The sequence below is a fragment of the Nerophis lumbriciformis genome, linkage group LG31 (genome assembly GCF_033978685.3).
Source record: "Nerophis lumbriciformis linkage group LG31, RoL_Nlum_v2.1, whole genome shotgun sequence".
Classification (NCBI taxonomy): Eukaryota; Metazoa; Chordata; class Actinopteri; order Syngnathiformes; family Syngnathidae; genus Nerophis; species Nerophis lumbriciformis.
The window spans coordinates 30,488,022-30,511,377 of NC_084578.2; the positions used below are offsets into that span (position 1 = coordinate 30,488,022).

Sequence of the window (23,356 nt, forward strand, 5' to 3'; positions counted from 1 at the left end):
TCACCGCTTCACTTTTAGCTAGCTAGCTGCTAACTAAGTTGCTGGCCCCTGCTCTAAAGACAGCAAGAACTCGACTCAGTGAAAAAAAAGTGGAATATGTACTGTACTGTGCAATCAACTAATAAAAGTTTCAATCAATCAAAAAGTCAATGGCACGATTGCGCAATATAGAATATTGGGTTACATTAGTCCGCGTTATATCAAACTTTGAGTGTACCGTATTTTTCGGATTATAAATCGCAGTGTCGCCGGGGGTGCGATTTATACTCAGGAGCGTCTAATGTGTGAAATTATTAACGCATTACCGTAAAATATCAAATAATATTATTTATCTCATTCACGTAAGAGACTAGGCGTATATCAGCAATCGTCACACACGTCAACCAATACAAATTTGGCGGGGGCGGGTCATGGCAGAAGTGCATTGTGAAAAAAAGATGCTACCTGCTACTACTTCCATACCTATGAAAATTGATCATTTCAACATTGGTGGTAACTTATAAAAACTGAGAAGGGCTGAACAAAAATGGCACCGAAAAGGAAATCCTATACTGCAGGTTACAAGCTGGGAGTAGTGAAATATGCAGCAGAAAACGGCAATCACTATTCTATATTGATTTTAAATTGCTTTTCAAATGTCTATTCTTGGTGTTGGATTTTATCAAATAAATTTCCCCCAAAAAATGCAACTTATACTCTAGTGCGACTTATATATGTTTTTTTCCCTTCTTTATTATGCATTTTCGGCCGGTGCGATTTATACTCTGGAGCGATTTATAATCCGAAAAGTACGGTATACACGTTTAATGTTTGCAGTTGATTGCCTGTTGCAAGCCAAATATTTTCTGTAGAAAAAAACGTTTTTTTTCTCTTTACACCAGTTCTGTCAAGAAGGGGACTATGGTGTGTTTGTTTTCCCGAGATGCAAGTAAAGCTGGACTTGACATGGCGTGAAGGTAAATACATATCTATTTAAAACACTAACAAACTACAAAAAAAAAGGAAGCAAACAAAAGGCGCGCACAATGGCGGAGAACAAACTTGAGTAATGAAACCAAACGACTAGCACAAAGGCAATTAACTAAGAACACAAAACAAAAACACTTACTGTGGCCTGGCATGAAGCATGAACTATAGTGGACATGAATATAATGGGTAGCAGTAGCATGGATGGATAGATACAAGGGTGTGTAGAGGGTGATGTCGCCAGGAAGACATCCTGGCAACTGGGAGCTTAAATAATAGTGACATGATTAGTGACAGCAGGTGCGTGACGCAAAATGTGAAAACGTGAGACAGGTGCGTGACATGAGGATGTGAACCAGGTGAAACTAATGGTTGCTATGGTGACAAAACAAACAAAAGTGCACAAAAAGTCCAAAAACAAAACCGAACATGACTAAAACAAAACATGATCACACAAACATGTCAAGTTCATCCTAAATCCAACTCAGCCAAACTAATGAAATGTTAGAAGGGGAATGAAGCAGTAACATACCAGCTGTTGGCACCAAGCACAGTACGGCCCAGATGTGACACAGTCATTGCAGGAGTTTATTATGGACTTGGAGCAAACCTCTTCTTTTTGACACCATCCTACAAAAAAGGACAATTGGGAATTGTAATTGTATCCCTCTGATAGCCAACGTCTCCTGCAATGGACATTTGGGTTTTGCATAACAGGGCTTTTTTTTCTGTAATCTATTCTTACGTCACAAGAAATGTCATGTTGGATGTAGAGCTTTAAGTGTCTTGCAAAGGTATTCGCTCCCTTGAATGTTTCGGCCTGTTTTTCACTTTTATAAGTCAAATTACAGTCAATTTAATTCAACAAAGACTTTGAAAAAAGGGCCTTTCATTTCAAAGTGAAAACCTTCATCCATCCATTTTCTACCACTTGTCCAGAGTTGCACAAATTGTTCTGGATTCGTTAAAAATACATAATATAAAGTATTTGCATAAATATTCACCCCCTTTAAAACGACTGACCTAATTCAACATACAGTAGATCCAATATAGCTAGTGAGATGGAGGTCACCTGCATGTGTCAGGCATACTTGCCAACCCTCCCGAATTTTCCGGGAGACTCCCGAATTTCAGTGCCTCTCCCGAAAATCTCCCGGGACAACCAGTCTCCCGAAAATCTCCCGATTTCCAGCCGGACAACTATATTGGGGGCGTGCCTTAAAGGCACTGCCTTTAACGTCGTCTCTCACCTGAAAAGGAGACTTATATATGTCCCCGTTATCCATAGGTTTATCTATAACCCATAAAGGAGGCAGGCACGGAACTATTTCTCAGCGTGTGTTTATTCCAGCCGGCACGTTCATACACTGACACACAACATCCGGATTCCCATCATGCATTGCTTCAAAACTACAGCAAGTTGTACTATCCAAAATTTCCAGCCGGACAAACAATATTGTAGGCGTGCCTTAAAGGCACTGCCTTTAGCGTCCTCTCACCTGAAAAGGAGACTATTACATATGTCTCCGTTATCCTTAGGTTTATCTATAACTCATAACACGGTGGCCGAATGGATATAGTCACTCATGAACGGTCAGAGAAGCACAAGGCTGGTCACAGCCCAGTATTATGGGCCACCTTGCAAGCAACATTCTGGTCTCATTTGCGGATGTTTTCAACAAATCCGTGAAGGATATGTTCCCGGATTCAGAGATCGCTCGCCAGTACTCAAATGGCAGAACAAAAGCTACTCAAATAGTGAAAGGTAAGTGTTATTTTTTTTTAAAGTAAGCAGCAAGTACAGTACAGTTAGTAGAACAACTGTGTTTTCATTACTGTTTACTGTACTATATATATATATATATATATATATAAGAAATACTTTAATTTCAGTGAATTCTTGCTATAAATATACTCCTCCCCCTAAACCAAACATGCTACTAAATGCTCAGTGTGCAACAGAATAAAAGATGCTTTGATTCAATCTTACCGGTGTGAAAATGTCGGGAACACACCAACAGGTGATGGCGTTAAAAGTCATGTATGACCGTCTCACGGCTTACTTTCCAGGCTTATTCACATAGTCTTGATTCGCTTCATAAACCGTTTTCCTTTGGCTTTGCTTTCACGCTGGAAATGAGAAAAATCGCACCAAATCCTTGTTTTTCCGGGAGCGATCATGACCACGGTTGTGGCAGTTAATGCCGCACAATTGCGCCATGTTGTGAACTTGATCCTGCAGAACTATCTAATTACAGGCCTATCTCCAAGATACCTTTTTGATCTTAAGTTTTAGAAAAAGTGGTTCACAGATGAGGTGGCGACTTGTCTATGGTGTACCTCGCCTTCCGCCGAATGCAGCTGAGATAGGCTCCAGCACCCCCCGCCACCCCGAACGGGACAAGCGGCAGGAAATGGATGGATGGATGGGTTCACAGTCAACTACTATCTTTCTCTGAGCTAAATGACATCATAGAGAAATTTCAACCATGTTTTAAATCCTGCCATAACACAGAGACAGCACTTTTAAAAGTTTTTAACAACTTCCTTTTAACTGTTGATTCTGATTTTGTCCTGTTGCTCCTTGACCTAACTGCAGCATTCGATACAGTAGATCACGCCACTTTTTTAAGACGGCTGGAGCGCAGCGTGGATATTAGGGATACTGCCCACACACAAATGGTTCTCCTCCTACCTAGCAACCAACTTGCATGCCAACGTTCTTCCTCACCTTCTCCCCTAAACTGTGACTTGCCTCAGGGCTCAGTAATAGTGCCTGTTTTCTCTGTATTTACTTCCCCTTAGACCTATTTTCATACAAGCCCCGTTTCCATATGAGTTGAGAAATTGTGTTAGATGTAAATATAAACGGAATACAATGATTTGCAAATCATTTTCAACCCATATGCAGTTGAATGTGCTACAAAGACAACATATTTGATGTTCAAACTGATAAACATTTTTTTTTTGCAAATAATCATTAACTTTAGAATTTGATGCCAGCAACACGTGACAAAGAAGTTGGGAAAGGTGGCAATAAATACTGATAAAGTTGAGGAATGCTCATCAAACACTTATTTGGATCATCCCACAGGTGTGCAGGCTAATTGGGAACAGGTGGGTGCCATGATTGGGTATGAAAGTAGATTCCATGAAATGCTCAGTCATTCACAAACAAGGATGGGGCGAGGGTCACCACTTTGTCAACAAATGCGTGAGCAAATTGTTGAACAGTTTAAGAAAAACCTTTCTCAACCAGCTATTGCAAGGAATGTAGGGATTTCACCATCCACGGTCCGTAATATCATCAAAGGGTTCAGAGAATCTGGAGAAATCACTGCACGTAAGCAGCGAAGCCCGTGACCTTCGATCCCTCAGGCTGTACTGCATCAACAAACGACATCAGTGTGTAAAGAATATCACCACATGGGCTCAGGAACACTTCAGAAACCCACTGGCAGTAACTACAGTTGGTCGCTACATCTGTAAGTGCAAGTTAAAACTCTCCTATGCAAGGCGAAAACCGTTTATCAACAACACCCAGAAACGCCGACGGCTTCGCTGGGCCTGAGCTCATCTAAGATGGACTGATACAAAGTGGAAAACTGTTCTGTGGTCTGACGAGTCCACATTTCAAATTGTTTTTGGAAACTGTGGACGTCGTGTCCTCCGGACCAAAGAGGAAAAGAACCATCCGGATTGTTACAGGCGCAAAGTGTAAAAGCCAGCATCTGTGATGGTATGGGGGTGTATTAGTGGCCAAGACATGGATAACTTACACATCTGTGAAGGCACCATTAATGCTGAAAGGTACATGCAGGTTTTGGAGCAACATATGTTGCCATCCAAGCAACGTTACCCGGGACGCCCCTGCTTATTTCAGCAAGACAATGCCAAGCCACGTGTTACATCAATGTGGCTTCATAGTAAAAGAGTGCGGGTACTAGACTGGCCTGCCTGTAGTCCAGACCTGTCTCCCATTGAAAATGTGTGGAGCATTATGAAGCCTAAAATACCACAACGGACTGTTGAACAACTTAAGCTGTACATCAAGCAAGAATGGGAAAGAATTCCACCTGAGAAGCTTCAAAAATGTGTCTCTTCAGTTCCCAAACGTTTATTGAGTGTTGTTAAAAGGAAAGGCCATGTAACACAGTGGTGAACATGCCCTTTCCCAACTACTTTGGCACGTGTTGCAGCCATGAAATTCTAAATTAATTATTATTTGCAAAAAAAAATAAAGTTTATCAGTTTGAACATCAAATATGTTGTCTTTGTAGTGCATTCAATTGAATATGGGTTGAAAATGATTTGCAAATCATTGTATTCCGTTTATATTTACATCTAACACAATTTCCCAACTCATATGGAAACGGGGTTTGTAAAGTACAATGTATCCATCCATGATTTACAAATATACACACCATTTAAAACAAACACCAACTGTATCCTGTTCCTGAGTGTTCCACGCTCCAGACTTAACACTGGAGAGGAAAGAGCCGTTTCTGTAGCTGCCTCTAAATAATGGAACAATCTACACTGCAAAAAGTCAGTGTTCAAAAACAAGAAGAAAAAAAAAACAATTAGGGGTATTTTATTTGAACTAAGCAAAATTATCTGCCAATAGAGCAAGACAATGTGGCTTGTCAAGACTTTCCAAAACAAGTCAAATTAGCTAACCTCAATGATCCCAAAAATACCTTATAATACGTATATTCTCACTAATAACAAGTGCACTTTTTTTGGTAGGAAAAAAAAAGAGACCTTTTTGCTCAATATGTTGAAAAATATTCTTAAATTAAGTGCCATTATCTTGACATAATGATATGCGCTCAGCATTACATTTCTTGAAACCAGCAAACTAAAAACTAATTTATTGTTCTTAATGGAAAGGCAACAAGGCAACCGCTTGTTACTCTCGGGGACTCCTAGCCGCTCAGGCAAATCATATTGTCTAAAAATGAATTTTTCCATCGACAACATGACATCATCGCGCCAAGTGCGTGCTCTTTCAGTCAATTAGGGCGCATATATACAGCGCGGCCCCCGGCCAAAAATTTTTAAATTGTAATTTTGAAGAATTTATCTGAATGTGCATGAACTATCTCTGTTCAAAATTGTTAGAAATGTCACATGTTAAATGTTTAAATATTAACTGTCCGTTTACTGTACTGTGCCAACTGTACTACTATTTCAGTACCTTTTTTCTATTGTTTCATTGAAAATCAAACAGCAAAGTCCATTTGGCTGCCATCTGTTTTAATTATGAGACACAATTTTGTCAAAATCATGAATTTTTTTTTCATGCTTGAAATAAGAAATTATTACTTAAAAAAAAAAAGAAGCAGTTTTATACTTGTAAGTGTTGATGACACAGCTTTGCAAGAGTTGATATTCTAGTTTCAAGCATGTTTTACTCAATATAGGTCATCAAATCTTAGCAACAAGCTGTAACATCTTACTGAGATCATTTAGGACCAAAACCCTTAAAACAAATAAAAGACTCTAACATAAAATCTGCTTAGTGAGAGGAATTATATTATCAGACAGAAAATAGGCAATTATCACCTTTATTTGAGATATTTAATCTTATTTAGATTTCAGTTTTTTGCAGTGTGTGTACCTTTGCACATTAGGGCTGCTCAAACATTAGAGCGTTTTAAAACCTATTAAAAAACACATTTATTTTCTCAAGCATTCCACAAATAACAATTTGGTTTTAAATTGTTTACCTCAACAGTTTTTTGCTGTTATTGTATTTCTGTTTATTCTGTTGTTCACTGTTTTATTGATTTTATTATGTGCCCTGTGCAGCACTTCGGTCAACGTAAGTTGTTTTAATGTGCTATATAAATAAAGCTTGACTTGACTTGACTTGACTTGAACTTCTTACAGAAAAAAACAAAACTTAAGCACAGAGTCTTGCATTCAGCCATGTATTCAGAGTCCAGCAAGACACACAATGCAATGTGTTCCCACGTCACACTTTCAAGCCTTATTAGTGGAAAAAACAGCTGTTAGGATACAAAAAAAAAACCTTTTGTCAATGCCAACGACAGTCGGTAAAGTGGGCAGTGAGGTATTGTGTTGCAGAATGATCACTGTTGGACGACAACTACCAGCCCAAAATCAGTTGTTAGACTGTAATCACCCACGTTAGCATACCATGCAATTGTACAAAAAAATGGCACAAAAGGAGCATCTGTGACCAGAATGTTTCTAACTCCTGTAAAACTCAACCTCATTTTACTACTGTAAAATTCTGGTGACTGAGCTGCCAGTTTTTTTTACCCTAAAATCTATGCTTGTTGTTTTTACGGTGTATTACTGTAAATGGGAAACGGTACCAGAAGTTTAACGGTGAAAAACTTGGTATTTTTTTCTATTTACAGTAAAATTCTGGCGACTAAACTGCCAGTATGTTACCGTAAAAAACTGGTACTGTCTTTCCATTTACTGTATTATGTTGTATAAAACACTGTATATTTTCACTAAAATTGTGGTAGCTGAGTTGCCATTTTTTACTGTAAAATAAGATTTTTTTTTACAGTGTATGTAAAAAAATATACATAATAATCAAATTCATAGGGAAAATTCAAATATCGTGTGGCTCTCAATGTAAAGGAGTTTGACACCTCTGCTCCAAGGTATCAGTCATTTTACTTGAGTACAATTTTTTTGCTACTTTACCCACCTTTATTGCTTGCGAAACACAATGTCAAATACAAACCCCGTTTCCATATGAGTTGGGAAATTGTGTTAGATGTAAATATAAACGGAATACAATGATTTGCAAATCCTTTTCAACCCATATTCATTTTAATGCACTACAAAGACAAGATATTTGATGTTCAAACTCATAAACTTTATTTTTTTTTTGCAAATAATAATTAACTTAGAATTTCATGGCTGCAACACGTGCCAAAGTAGTTGGGAAAGGGCATGTTCACCACTGTGTTGCATGGCCTTTCCTTTTAACAACACTCAGTAAACGTTTGGGAACTGAGGAGACACATTTTTGAAGCTTCTCAGGTGGAATTCTTTCCCATTCTTGCTTGATGTACAGCTTAAGTTGTTCAACAGTACGGGGGTCTCCGTTGCGGTATTTTAGGTTTCATAATGCGCCGCACATTTTCAATGGGAGACAGGTCTGGACTACAGGCAGGCCAGTCTGGTACCCGCACTCTTTTACGAGGACGCCACGTTGATGTAACACGTGGCTTGGCATTGTCTTGCTGAAATAAGCAGGGGTGTCCATGGTAACGTTGCTTGGATGGCAACATATGTTGCTCCAAAACCTGTATGTAACTTTCAGCATTAATGACGCCTTCACAGATGTGTAAGTTACCCATGTTTTGGGCACTAATACACCCCCATACCATCACAGATGCTGGCTTTTCAACTTTGCGCCTTTAACAATCCGGATGGTTCTTCTCCTATTTGGTCCGGAGGACGCGACGTCTACAGTTTCCAAAAACAATTTGATATGTGGACTCGTCAGACCACAGAACACTTTTCCACTTTGTATCAGTCCATCTTAGATGAGCTCAGGCCCAGTGAAGCCGTCTGCGTTTCTGGGTGTTGTTGATAAACAGTTTTCGCCTTGCATAGGAGAGTTTTAAATTGCACTTACAGATGTAGCGACCAACTGTAGTTACTGACAGTGGGTTTCTGAAGTGTTCCTGAGCCCATGTGGTGATATCCTTTACACACTGATGTCTGAGGGATCGAAGGTCACGGGCTTCGCTGCTTACGTGCAGTGATTTCTCCAGATTCTCTGAACCCTTTGATGATATTACGGACCGTAGATGGTGAAATCCCTAAATTCCTTGCAATAGCTGGTTGAGAAAGGTTTTTCTTAAACTGTTCAACAATTTGCTCACGCATTTGTTGACAAAGTGGTGACCCTCGCCCCATTCTTGTTTGTGAATGACTGAGCATTTCATGGAATCTACTTTTATACCCAATCATGGCACCCACCTGTTCCCAATTAGCCTGTTCACCTGTGGGATGTTCCAAATAAGTGTTTGATGAGCATTCCTCAACTTTATCAGTATTTATTGCCACCTTTCCCAACTTTTTTGTCACGTGTTGCTGGCATCAAATTCTAAAGTTAATGATTATTTGCAAAAATAAAATTAAGTTTATGAGTTTGAACATCAAATATCTTGTCTTTGTAGTGCATTCAACTGAATGCGGGTTGAAAAGGATTTGCAAATCATTGTATTTCGTTTATCTAACACAATTTCCCAACTCATATGGAAACGGGGTTTGTACAAAATACAAATATAGGACATAAGTCCATTTTTTTGTCACACTACCGGGCGGGGCATTGCAACACCAAATGTTCACTTCCTGAAAATGTGTGAAGTGCAAGTGGGTTTGGTTCATTATGAATACAAACATGCATTCTTCACACTTATACTTTCAGCTCCGAAATCAAAATATGTGTCTCAAAAAGTTCAATTTCATTTATGGGTAAGTAGTAAAAATCTCTCTTATGGCAAATTGTTTAAACTTACCATTTGGAACCAACGACAGGAGGAAGAACAGCAGGAATAACGGCAAATGTCGACTCATGCCCTGACAAAAGTAACCAAAAATATGTCATTAATAAACATCCCATATCAAAACTGTCCTGCGTAATGTTAACAAAAATGGAGTAATGTGTGTTGTTTGTGTGTATAGCTTATTTTAATGTCAGCAGGCCTGATTTCATAACTAATGTTTCAACTTTCCAACCTTGACATTTTTAGAAAACCGGTGGTAAAGTGTTCCTTCGATTATCACAGGGATTACGTTCTGGAGTGGTACATTTTTGCGAAGCAAGGACACAATTTGTTCGATGATTAATATGAATATTATATGCATTTAATCACTCAATCAATCAACATTTATTTATATAGCCCTTAATCACAAATGCCTCAAAGGGCTTCACAAACCACAACGACAACCTAGGATAGGGGTCGGGAACCTTTGTGGCTGAGAGAGCCATGAAAGCCAAATATTTTAAAATGTATTTCCGTGAGAGCCATATAATATTGTTTAACACTGAATACAACTAAATGTGTGCATTTTTAAGTAAGACCAACATTTTTAGAGTATAATAAGTCTCTTATTCTTTTTAATAACATTGTTATTATGAAGCTAACCAATAGTAAATAAAATACTTCTTACCATTAATGCAACTTCTTGAACAGGTGCGGTAGAAAACAGATGGATGGATTAAAATGCATGAGAATGTTTTATATTTTGAACGTTATTTTTAACACTGTGATTGATTACCAGCGGAATTATTCATTACTTATCGTGTTAAGCAATGTCAGCTAAGATTTATCTGAGAGCCAGATGCAGTCATCAAAAGAGCCACACCTGGCTTTAGAGCCATAGGTTCCCTACCCCTGACCTAGGATCTGAACCCAAGAAAAAACTGAACCCAATGGGACAATGAGAAACCTTGGAAGGGACCGCAGTGCAATGGATGCCGCGTGAGTACAGTTACTAATCTGAGAGGCCAGTCCATAGGGAGGCCAGCTTCATCTTCATATGCTCCACGCAGCTGGTATCACACTTATAAACACTTTATATGCTCCTAAAACACTTCACACACTTCACATTACTCACTTGTGTAATTGTTTGGTTGTCAAATGTTAAGGTGGTATTATTAAATAAATGTCGGTGTTTAGTAGGACAAATAATCAGCATTTCCGTTTTCTTAGTGTTGAGTTGCAAAAAGTTAGCAGACATCAATTGTTTAATTTCATTAAGACACGCCTCCAGCTGACTACAATCCGGCGTGTTGGTCAGCTTTACGGGCATGTAGAGTTGGGTGTCATCAGCATAACAATGAAAGCTAACACCGTATTTGCGTATGATGTCGCCTAGCGGCAACATGTAAATACTAAAGAGTGCAGGGCCAAGAACCGAACCCTGGGGGACTCCGCACGTTACCTTAAGATAGTCCGAGGTCACATTGTTATGGGAGACGCACTGCATCCTGTCAGTAAGATAAGAGTTAAACCACGACAAGGCTAAGTCTGACATACCAATACGTGTTTTGATACGCTCTAATAAAATTTTATGATCGACGGTATCGAAAGCAGCGCTAAGATCAAGAAGCAGCAACATAGACGACGCATCAGAATCCATTGTTAGCAGTAGATCATTAGTCATTTTTGCGAGGGCTGTCTCCGTAGAGTGATTTGCCCTGAAACCGGATTGAAAAGGTTCACAGAGATTGTTAGACACTAAGTGTTCATTTAGCTGCTGTGCGACAATTTTTTCGAGGATTTTCGAGATAAACGGAAGGTGTGACACCGGCCGGTAGTTTACCATGAGGTCAGGATCGAGGTTAGGTCTTTTGAGCAGAGGATGAATAACCGCTTTTTTGAATGCTAGTGGAACGATGCCAGAGGAAAGTGATAAGTTTATAATATTTAGCACTGATGGACCTAATAATACAAAAAGCTCCTTGATAAGTTTCCCAGGAAATGGGTCAAGTAAACATGTTGTTTTGTCCCATTAACACATCTTAACAATTCCTCTAATGTTATTTCATCAAAGAGAGAGAAACTATTTTGAAGGGCGATATCCGTCGTAGATACAGTCGTATCTGTGTTAATAGAACCCAGTTGTAGCTGCGATGCATTGTCTTTAATCTCCTTTCTAATGAGTTCAATTTTCTTATTAAAGAAATTCATAAAATCATCTGCCGAGTGGGTGGAGCTACTGGGAGGAGTCCCTTGTTGGGTTAGCGATGCTACTGTACTAAACAAAAATTTAGGATCATTTTTGTTGAGGTGGATGAGATTTGAGTAATATTTAGCTTTAGCTAAAGTAAGCATGTGTTTATAAGTTATTAAACTATCACTCCATGCTTGATGGAAAACCTCAAGTTTAGTAGCACGCCATTTGCGTTTCAGCTTTCCACACAATAATTTATGGGCTCTAGTTTCTTCTGTAAACCATGGGGTGCGCCTTTTAGGGGCTCTTTTTAGCTTTAGCGGTGCTATACTATCAATGGTGTCGCGCAGGGCGTCGTTAAAGTTGTTAGTGAGGTTATCAATAGAGCCGACATAATTTGGGAATGGTGCCATTACCGAAGGCAGTAGGCCAGCAAGAGTCATCGTTATGGCAGCATTAATGTTGCGGCTGCTATAGTAGTTATTATTATTATTATTAGTTTGTTGACAATGAGTCAGAACTTCAAATTTTATAAGGTAATTGTAACAGACGGTACCTACGTCTGCTTAGTAGGGGTAAATCACTCTTCCCTGAATGACAGGAAGTTAGAGGAGCTAAATCCCTAACCCCCCAGGCCTATTAGTCTCGTGTCCACTCTGCCTGTCCAGTAAAAACACAATAGCTGAGGCTTTAGGATTTTACCTGTCACGGTGTGAACCTAAAGTACAGAATAAGTGAGTAAGTGTCAGTGTGTGGTAGTTACTGTATTACCCCTAACTATTATGCTCCAGTACAGAGGACGAGACGCCCCTACTTCAGAGAAAAGAAAAACTTCACAATAAAATCAGTATGGTGAAAGTTGAAAAAGATTGTTATTTATTAACACTAGTATTAGTATTCTAATACTAAGTAAGATAGAAAAGTAAATAACAAAATATATAAACAAACTATAGACTTATAGGAATGATTTCTCTAATAATCTGTAACCACTATAAGAATCCCAAACCGTTGTGTTCACCTTCACTTCACTCGAGTGGCACAATAACACCTGAAAACTGGATTCAACACCATCAGCGTGTGTCTATACACAAAAAAGACAGCAAAATTCCCACATATGCAAATAGCAGTTGTATGCTTGTGAACACAATGCACACACAGTACCTTTGCTATTAATAGCAAACCCAAAAACAGTCTCACACAGTTTCCACATTATTCAATATCCTCTCATTGTTCACAGTCAGTTCAAAGTTCATTTTCGGTTTGGATTGTCCCACGCAATTTCCGTTTGAAAAACAAAAAAAAACCCGTGTCCATCCTGAGCGCATTGTCAGGTGTTGTGCCGGAAAAAGCACCCCTGCCATAATATGCACCCCCTGACGCGGGAGCGCGCTTACGTCACTCGATTGCGTCACTCGTCTCGAAAAGTATATCTAACTCGGCTGTTGGCTGAAATCGCCTCTTTCGGCAAAAAAAAGTACATAAAGTGAAATAATCCAAGTTTTCTTTACTTGTGCTTTACTTGTGGATGAATTAAAAATTGTGAGCCTTTAATGATTTCGCCGTCATTCAAGTGGCTGAAATCGCCTCTTTCGGCATAATAAAGTACATAAAGTGAAATTATCCTTACGTGTGGATGGATTCCAAATTGTGAGCATTTAATGATTTCGCCGTCATTAGATCAGATAAGGCGAAAACAATAACCAATTAATATTGGAATATTTGCTGTCCCGAAAATGTAGTATTGTCTACCTTGACAGCTATACTGTAAAGAATATGTACACCAGAAGTGGAGTTATGGGGGGGGGGGGTGCATCTCCCACCTGCCACAGAATGCACCCCCCATCTATCTCTGGCTAGGAAGGTCCTAGAGACATGAAACTCGCCCTGGTTACTCATCATAGCCCCCCCGGTATACACTGAAAACCATGGGATGATCGGACTACCAGAAGTGGAGTTATGGGGGGGGTGCATTTCACACCTGCCACAGAATGCACCCCCCATCTATCTCTGGCTAGGAAGGTCCTAAAGTCATGAAACTCACCCTGGTTACTCATCATAGCCCCCCCGGTATACACTGAAAACCATGTGATGATCGGACTACCAGAAGTGGAGTTATGGGGGGGTGCATATCCCACCTGCCATAAAATGCACCCCCCATCTATCTCTGGTTAGGAAGGTCCTAGAGACATGAAACTCACCCTGGTTACTCATCATAGCCCCCCGGTATACACTGAAAACCATGTGAAAATTGGACTACCAGAAGTGGAGTTATGGGGGGGTGCATTTCCCACCTGCCACAGAATGCACCCCCCATCTATCTCTGGCTAGGAAGGTCCTAGAGACATGAAACTCGCCCTGGTTACTCATCATAGCCCCCCCGGTATACACTGAAAACCATGTGATGATCGGACTACCAGAAGTGGAGTTATGGGGGGGGTGCATTTCACACCTGCCACAGAATGCACCCCCCATCTATCTCTGGCTAGGAAGGTCCTAAAGACATGAAACTCACCCTGGTTACTCATCATAGCCCTCCGGGTATACACTGAAAACCATGTAAAAATTGGACTACCAGAACTGGAGTTATAGGGGGGGGGGGGTGCATTTCCCACCTGCCACAGAATGCACCCCCCATCTATCTCTGGCTAGGAAGGTCATAGAGACATGAAACTCACCCTGGTTACTCATCATAGCCCCCCGGTATACACTGAAAACCATGTGAAAATTGGACTACCAGAAGTGGAGTTATGGGGGGGGTGCATTTCCCACCTGCCACAGAATGCACCCCCCATCTATCTCTGGCTAGGAAGGTCATAGAGACATGAAACTCACCCTGGTTACTCATCATAGCCCCCTCTGTATACACTGAAAACCATGTGACGATCGGACTACCAGAAGTGGAGTTATGGGGGGGGGTGCATTTTCCACCTGCCATAGAATGCACCCCCCACCTATCCCTGGCTAGGAAGGTCATAGAGACATGAAACTCACCCTGGTTACTCATCATAGCCCCCTCTGTATACACTGAAAACCATGTCAAAATTGGACTACCAGAAGTGGAGTTATGATGGGGGTGCATTTTCCACCTGCCATTGAATGCACCCCCCACCTATCTCTGGCTAGGAAGGTCATAGAGACATGACACTCACCCTGGTTACTCATCATAGCCCTTTCCTTGCAGTGGGGGAGTATTGCTGTTCTAAAAATGTCTAAATGTACATTATGTATATATATACTGTGTATATATATATATATATATATATATATATATATATATATATATATATATATATATATATATATATATATATATTACACACACGCACACACACACTGCTGTGTCAATCCAAAACACACAACTTATTGGTCTCTTAACATGTTGCCAGAAGAAAAGAAAATGATGGTTTCAAAGTTGGTTCCTTTTGGATGTTCCAATTCAGAAGAAGTGCAGTGTTATTTCTATGTAACACAAAATAAATAAAAACCTATACCAAAATTACTGTGTTTGTTTTTATTTGCCAATGATTTTGATAGGAAGCCATATTAACTTCTCACAATTTAAGGTATCTTTTCTCGATTCAACTCTAGAGTAAATTTGAATAAACTAATCATAGTTGATTTTACGTTATTGTGTATCAATGTATGTTGAATTGCAACAATGTCATTTAAAGCAAGCTGTAATGTTTGTAGGTGTACTTTATGCATCAGGCGTAACTGTTCTAACATTGTCCACTAGTGCGTGTTGACGTCACCACGCAGCCAGCGTATATCTAAATATCACACGAGCCATATTAACTTCTCACAATTTACGTTTTCTTTTCTCGATTAAACTCTAGAGTAAATTTGAATAAACTAATCATAGTTGATTTTACGTTATTGTGTATCAATGTATGTTGAATTGCAATTAACAATATCATTTAAAGCAAGCCATTAACTTCTCACAATTTACGTTTTCTTTTCTCGATTAAACTCTAGAGTAAATTTGACGTTACTTTACGTTATTGTGTATCAATGTATGTTATATTTCTTCTCCTCTGACCTGATTATATTATCGTAATACCGATGTATTTATGATGTTTGATGTGACAGGGACTTTATCTCTATTGTGAGGTAAACTTTGTTAGAGAAGTCCCATGTACCAAGAGCTGGGGACACTGTACATACCAAGAAAAACATAGGGGGTGCATTCTCAGGCAGCTGGCCTGAACGTCCTGCCTGAAAATGCACCCCCCCTCATAACTCCACCTGTGGAGGTCCAATTTTCACATGGTTTTCACTGTATACAGGGGGGGCTATGATGAGTCACCAGGGTGAGTGTCATGTCTCTATGACCTTCCTAGCCAGAGATAGGTGGGGGGTGCATTCTATGGCAGGTGGAAAATGCACCCCCCCCCCCCATAACTCCACTTCTGGTAGTCCGATCATCACATGGTTGGTTTTCAGTGTATACAGAGGGGGCTATGATGAGTAACCAGGGTGAGTTTCATGTCTCTATGACCTTCCTAGCCAGAGATAGATGGAGGGGCGCATTCTATGGCAGGTGGGAAATGCACCCCCCCCATAACTCCGCCTCTGGTACTTCGGGTACTTTTGGTAACGTTATTTGTGAATGTTCAATTTGAAACTTCTTAAAACCAAATCAATGGTAGATATCAGATGCATTCATTTATTTATTCATCCATCCACCCATGAGCTCCTTAAAGTTAAAGAAAATGTCATATTTTTAAAATACGAGTATTGGATCACGACAACCAGACCTGTCTCCCATTGAAAAGGTGTGGCGCAATATGAAGCGTAAAATACCACAATGGAGACCCCGGACTGTTAAACAACTTAAGCTGCACATCAAGCAAGATTGGCAAATAATTCCACCTGAAAAAGCGGTGTTGTTAAAAGAAAAAGTAATGTAACACGGTGGTAAAAATGCCTCTGTGCCAACTTTTTTGCAATGTGTTGCTGCCATTAAATTCTAAGTTAATGATTATTTGCAAAAAAAAAATATTTTCTCAGTTCGAACATTAAATATCTTGTCTTTGCAGTCTATTCAATTGAATATAAGTTGAAAAGGATTCAAATCGTTGTATTTTGTTTTTATTTACGATTTACACAACGTGCCAACTTCACTGGTTTTGGGGTTTGTATTTTATGAGTACAATTCTTAGTCCCAATTCTTCATTCAGTCAACTTCCGCATAGAAAACAAGACGTTTTGTCTTTTGTTTACATAGTCAAACATTTATGACTTCCCTATTAGCGAAATAACAGCACAAATTATAAAGTGCAAAAATCAACAACTAGTAAAAAAAAGAATAAAACTTCACAAAGTGTAACTTACTAGAATCAGGAAGATGCTTGCAGTCGTTCCCTCTGTGGTTGACAGTTACACTGAAGATAACTTGCAGGAAGTATGAATCAACTCAAAAAGTGTCAGAGGATGACACAACCTCATGAATATTTCACGCAGTAAAATGACAATAGAAACAAAGACATACAGTATAGTTCTTTTTTGTTTTTTACTACAGCAATGCAAGCTGAATTAAAATGCATTTTCATTGCAAAACCTATTATTTTCACCAAGATGCTTGCTTCATATGAAACACTTAAACAGGAAGCAAAATAACATCTATTTTTAGGCTCAGACAAGTTGACCTTTCGGGAAGCTTCGTACTTTCTTGAAAGCAAACAAAGAAGTTCCTGTGAAGAATTTAGAAAAACACTAAATGGTGAATTTAAGTCATAATAAAACATTTAAATACCACAAAGGGAGATTGCTTGCTGTTATAAAGTGTTTACTAGACCTAAACAGATGTCCCCAAAAAAGGAAATTAACTTGGAGTTAAAACAAGATTGTAAAATAGAATTAGTACCGTATTTTACGGACTATAAGGCGCACTTCAAATCCTTTCATTTTCTCAAAAATCAACGGTGCGCCTAATGTACATATTAATTCTGATTGTGCTTACCGACCTAGAAGCAATTTTTGCTGTTGTACATGGTGTAATGATAAGTGTGACTATCGATGGCAGACACACATAAGAAATTTGCGTGGACTGCCTGTTCAAAAAATGCCGCGAGCAAGTACCCATAAGCAAGCAACACCAAAACTTTGATGTTTCATTGAGAATATAGAACATTACACATGGCGCTCAAACATCTGTCAAAATGTTTTAGTACGACTTTGGTAAGCTACAAAGCCACACTGCTTGATGGAGCCCTACGGCTACCATAGTCAGACGTACTGTGCTTTAACAGCAGTGACATGCGGTGAGGTTCATGGCTGGAGAGGCACTGACTTCATCACAGTCAGATTTACAAACATATGAACCCTAAAGAGTATCTTATTCACCATTTGATTGGCAGCAGTTAACGGGTTATGTTTAAAAGCTAATACCAGCATTCTTCCCTGCTTGGCACTCAGCATCAAGGGTTGGAATTGGGGGTTTAATCACCAAAAATGATTCCCGGGCGTGGCGCCGCTGCTGCCCACTGCTCTCCTCACCTCTCAGGGGTGATCAAGGAGATGGGTCAAATGCAGAGGACACATTTCACCACACCTAGTGTGTATGTGACAATCATTGGTACTTTAACTTAACTTTAACTTTACACATACAAACTGTAGCACACTGAAAAAGCACATTTAATAAAAAAAAACGTTATTATGGTCTTACCTTTACTTATAAATGAAGTCCATGCGCCGCTCCTTCTGAACAAAAGCATCGATAACTTGTTTATAGAAGTCTTCCTTATCTTTCTTCAGTTTTAAAAGTATCTCTGTCTCGATGGGGATCTTCCTTTAATTATTACCTCCTGCTTTGATTGAAAGTCCAGTTTAGAAAACTGTTTTATTTTAGATATGTAATCCTCCATGTTAAAAGTCCAGGGGAGAGGAAAAAATAAACGATCGCTATCTGTTGCTGCTTGTTGTCACTTCTTCTGCAGCCGAGTAGTCGCAAAAATGATCCATGGGATCACTAGCGCCCTCTACCACCATGAGGCGGGATTACTGCGAGCCTCAGCCAGTGCGTCTTCGCAGCCGTTTTATGATTGCTCAGCACAAGAAATACGTTACATACATACAGTTGTTGACAAAATACACTGTACATTATATACCTCAGCTAACTAAACTATGGGAATGTATAATATAATTCATATAGCAATACGGTCTCACTGCACAGCAGGCCAGCAGTTAGCCGAGTCATTGCGCAATCCATGGTGAGGCTCAACTGGCTGCTGATCACCGCAAGTCTCTTCTCAGTATTTGAACGGCAAATGTGAAAATTGAGCGATTTTGAATAAAAATAATCTAAAAATGGTGAAGTTAAATGGAAAATAACTTTATAGTATAATCACTGGATACATATAACAATTTAATTCTTTTTTTTTCTTTTTAAATTTTTTTTCTTTCCATGATGGCACGTGAGGCCCCGCCTCACCTGCCTCCCCTGACTGCACGTCACTGTTTAACATATGGTTATTATGGTGTGTGTATAAGGACCCCAAAATGGCACCTATGGAGGTCTTGCTCCTCCGGGTTCGTCGGACCACCAACCACGGACATGACAGCTGCGTTCAGGGTTTCGAACAATGTTTTATTTTTCAATAAATTGTCCTTTTTTTGCTTTTCAGCCATGTCACAGTCTTTCTCGCTCACGCTCGTGCTTGTCCTTTCTCTCCATCATCAACAACAACTCTCCCCTCTCCTTCCCGACTGCTGCCTTTAACAGAGCGACAGGTGATCAGACAAACACTCACAGCTGTGTCATCTACGCACCTGTCACTGATCTTGAAGCCGGTCCTGGCACACCCCGCTTCGCTGCAGGTCCGCAGGTCACGCCCCCCCACCCACAGCACCTATTAAGAGACATATTATCTGGCGTTTAGTTTCGCAATATTATGCAGAACCAACTTTTCTTACCTATTGGTACCTGCTGATGTGTATTTGGGATCTGCAAAGTCCCAAAAGTTTAATTTTAACTTATATCCTCTTTTTGTGGGTGATTCATCCTTTGCTGTTGCCGTTTCTAATACAAAGTAGTTTACAGTTCATAAAGCAGCTTGAAGATGGTCTGTAAAATATAATCTATGCAACATTTTGACCAAAGCACCACCATTACATGTTATGTAGACCACAAAGAAGTGTTTTAAATGTAGAAAAAAAAATCCTATAATGACTTCTTTAATGCGCCTTATAATTCGGTGCACCTTTTGTAGGAAAATAGACCTGAAAAGACCCACTTTAACAGTGCGCTTTATAATCTGGTGCGCCTCATGGTCCGAAAAAATACGATATACAGTAATGAAATAAGGGTATATACATTTATTAGAATTAGGACTGTCAAAGCTAACAATTCTTTATTAATCCCATATAAAAATATACAATAGAAGGTGTCAAGAAATCATTTAATAATGAATAAAACAAAATATAATCTGCACTCCTCTCTGAGCTGCCACCTTACCGTGGTAGAGGAGTTTGCGTGTCCCAATGATCCTAGGAGCTATGTTGTCCGGGGGCTTTATGCCCCCTGGTAGGGTCTCCCAAGACAAACTGGTCCTAGGTGAGGGATCAGACAAAGAGCAGCTCGAAGACCTCCATGACGAATACAAATAAAGGACCCAGATTTCCCTCGCCCGGACGCAGGTCACCGGGGCCCCCTCTGGAGCCAGGCCCGGAGGCGGGGCACGATGGCGAGCGCCTGGTGGCCGGGCCTGTCCACATGGGGCCCGGCCGGGCACAGCCCGAAGAGGCAACGTGGGTCCCCCCTCCAATGGGCTCACCACCCATAGCAGGGGCCATAGAGGTCGGGTGCAGTGTGAGCTGGGCGGCAGCCGAGGGCAGGGCACTTGGCGGTCCGATCCTCGGCTGCAGAAGCTAGCTCTTGGGACGTGGAACGTCACCTCGCTGGGGGGAAAGGAGCCTGAGCTAGTGCGCGAGGTCGAGAAGTTCCGGCTAGATATAGTCGGACTCACTTCGACGCACAGCAAGGGCTCTGGAACCAGTTCTCTCGAGAGGGGCTGGACTCTCTTCCACTCTGGCGTTGCCAGCAGTGAGAGGCGACGGGCTGGGGTGGCAATTCTTGTTGCCCCCCGGCTCAGAACCTGCATGTTGGAGTTCAACCCGGTGGACGAGAGGGTAGCTTCCCTCCGCCTTCGGGTGGGGGGACGGGTCCTGACTGTGGTTTGTGCTTACGCGCCAAACGGCAGCTCAGAGTACCCACCCTTTTTGGATTCGTTCGAGGGAGTACTTGAGAGTGCTCCCCCGGGTGATTCCCTCGTTCTACTGGGGGACTTCAATGCTCATGTTAGCAGCGACAGTGAAACCTGGAGAGGCGTGATTGGGAAGAATGGCCGCCAGGATCTGAACCCGAGTGGTGTTTTGTTATTGGACTTTTGTGCCCGTCACAGATTGTCCATAATGAACACTATGTTCAAACATAAGGGTGTCCATATATGCACTTGGCACCAGGACACCCTAGGCCGCAGTTCCATGATCGACTTTGTAGTTGTGTCATCGGATTTGCGGCCTCATGTTTTGGACACTCGGGTGAAGAGAGGGGCGGAGCTTTCTACTGATCACCACCTGGTGGTGAGTTGGCTGCGATGGTGGGGGAGGATGCCGGACAGACCCGGCAGGCCCAAACGCATTGTGAGGGTTTGCTGGGAACGTCTGGCAGAGTCTCCTGTCAGAGAGAGTTTCAATTCCCACCTCCGGAAGAACTTTGAACATGTCACGAGGGAGGTGCTGGACATTGAGTCCGAGTGGACCATGTTCCGCGCCTCTATTGTCGAGGCAGCTGATTGGAGCTGTGGCCGCAAGGTAGTTGGTGCCTGTCGTGGCGGTAATCCTAGAACCCGTTGGTGGACACCGGCGGTGAGGGATGCCGTCAAGCTGAAGAAGGAGTCCTATCGAGTTCTTTTGGCTCATAGGACTCCTGAGGCAGCGGACAGGTACCGACAGGCCAAGCGGTGTGCGGCTTCAGCGGTTGCGGAGGCAAAAACTCGGACATGGGAGGAGTTCGGGGAAGCCATGGAAAACGACTTCCGGACGGCTTCGAAGCGATTCTGGACCACCTTTCGCCGCCTCAGGAAGGGGAAGCAGTGCACTATCAACACCGTGTATGGTGAGGATGGTGTTCTGCTGACCTCGACTGCGGATGTTGTGGATCGGTGGAAAGAATACTTCGAAGACCTCCTCAATCCCACCAACACGTCTTCCTATGAGGAAGCAGTGCCTGAGGAATCTGTGGTGGACTCTTCTATTTCTGGGGCTGAGGTTGCTGAGGTAGTTAAAAAGCTCCTCGGTGGCAAGGCCCCGGGGGTGGATGAGATCCGCCCGGAGTTCCTTAAGGCTCTTGATGCTGTGGGGCTGTCTTGGTTGACAAGGCTCTGCAGCATCGCATGGACATCGGGGGCGGTACCTCTGGATTGGCAGACCGGGGTGGTGGTTCCTCTCTTTAAGAAGGGGAACCGGAGGGTGTGTTCTAACTATTGTGGGATCACACTCCTCAGCCTTCCCGGTAAGGTCTATTCAGGTGTACTGGAGAGGAGGCTACGCCGGATAGTCGAACCTCGGATTCAGGAGGAACAGTGTGGTTTTCGTCCTGGTCGTGTAACTGTGGACCAGCTCTATACTCTCGGCAGGGTCCTTGAGGGTGCATGGGAGTTTGCCCAACCAGTCTACATGTGCTTTGTGGACTTGGAGAAGGCATTCGACCGTGTCTCTCGGGAGGTCCTGTGGGGAGTGCTCAGAGAGTATGGGGTATCGGACTGTCTGATTTTGGCGGTCCGCTCCCTGTATGATCAGTGTCAGAGCTTGGTCCGCATTGCCGGCAGTAAGTCGGACACGTTTCCAGTGAGGGTTGGACTCCGCCAAGGCTGCCCTTTGTCACCGATTCTGTTCATAACTTTTATGGACAGAATTTCTAGGCGCAGTCAAGGCGTTGAGGGGATCCGGTTTGGTGGCTGCAGGATTAGGTCTCTGCTTTTTGCAGATGATGTGGTCCTGATGGCTTCATCTGGCCAGGATCTTCAGCTCTCGCTGGATCGGTTCGCAGCCGAGTGTGAAGCGACTGGGATGAGAATCAGCACCTCCAAGTCCGAGTCCATGGTTCTTGCCCGGAAAAGGGTGGAGTGCCATCTCCGGGTTGGGGAGGAGACCCTGCCCCAAGTGGAGGAGTTCAAGTACCTCGGAGTCTTGTTCACGAGTGAGGGAAGAGTGGATCGTGAGATCGACAGGCGGATCGGTGCGGCATCTTCAGTAATGCGGACGCTGTATCGATCCGTTGTGGTGAAGAAGGAGCTGAGCCGGAAGGCAAAGCTCTCAATTTACCGGTCGATCTACGTTCCCATCCTCACCTATGGTCATGAGCTTTGGGTTATGACCGAAAGGACAAGATCACGGGTACAAGCGGCCGAAATGAGTTTCCTCCGCCGGGTGGCAGGGCTCTCCCTTAGAGATAGGGTGAGAAGCTCTGTCATCCGGGGGGAGCTCAAAGTAAAGCCGCTGCTCCTCCACATTGAGAGGAGCCAGATGAGGTGGTTCGGGCATTTGGTCAGGATGCCACCCGATCGCCTCCCTCGGGAGGTGTTTAGGGCACGTCCGACCGGTAGGAGGCCACGGGGAAGACCCAGGACACGTTGGGAAGACTATGTCTCCCGGCTGGCCTGGGAACGCCTCGGGATCCCCCGGGAGGAGCTGGATGAAGTGGCTG

The 23,356-nt window shown here is 42.0% G+C and overlaps 1 protein-coding gene across 2 annotated transcripts in view; it reads right to left on the reverse strand.

Annotated features, from left to right (window-relative positions):
* itgb2 (integrin, beta 2) overlaps positions 1-17,069 on the reverse strand; it is a 51,021-nt gene extending 33,952 nt beyond the window's left edge. Inside the window, exons 1-3 of one of the 2 annotated variants that reach the window (XM_061926252.1) lie at positions 16,984-17,069; positions 9,489-9,549; positions 1,499-1,596 (exon numbers count right to left, since the gene is read on the reverse strand). In XM_061926252.1, coding sequence (XP_061782236.1) covers positions 1,499-1,596; positions 9,489-9,546 — 156 coding nt within the window. In that variant the 5' untranslated portion in view covers positions 9,547-9,549; positions 16,984-17,069. Of the gene's footprint in view, positions 1-1,108; positions 1,194-1,498; positions 1,597-9,488; positions 9,550-16,983 lie in introns of those variants that run through there. The other variant, XM_061926253.2, reaches the window with a different exon arrangement.
* Positions 17,070-23,356: the final 6,287 nt, after the last annotated feature.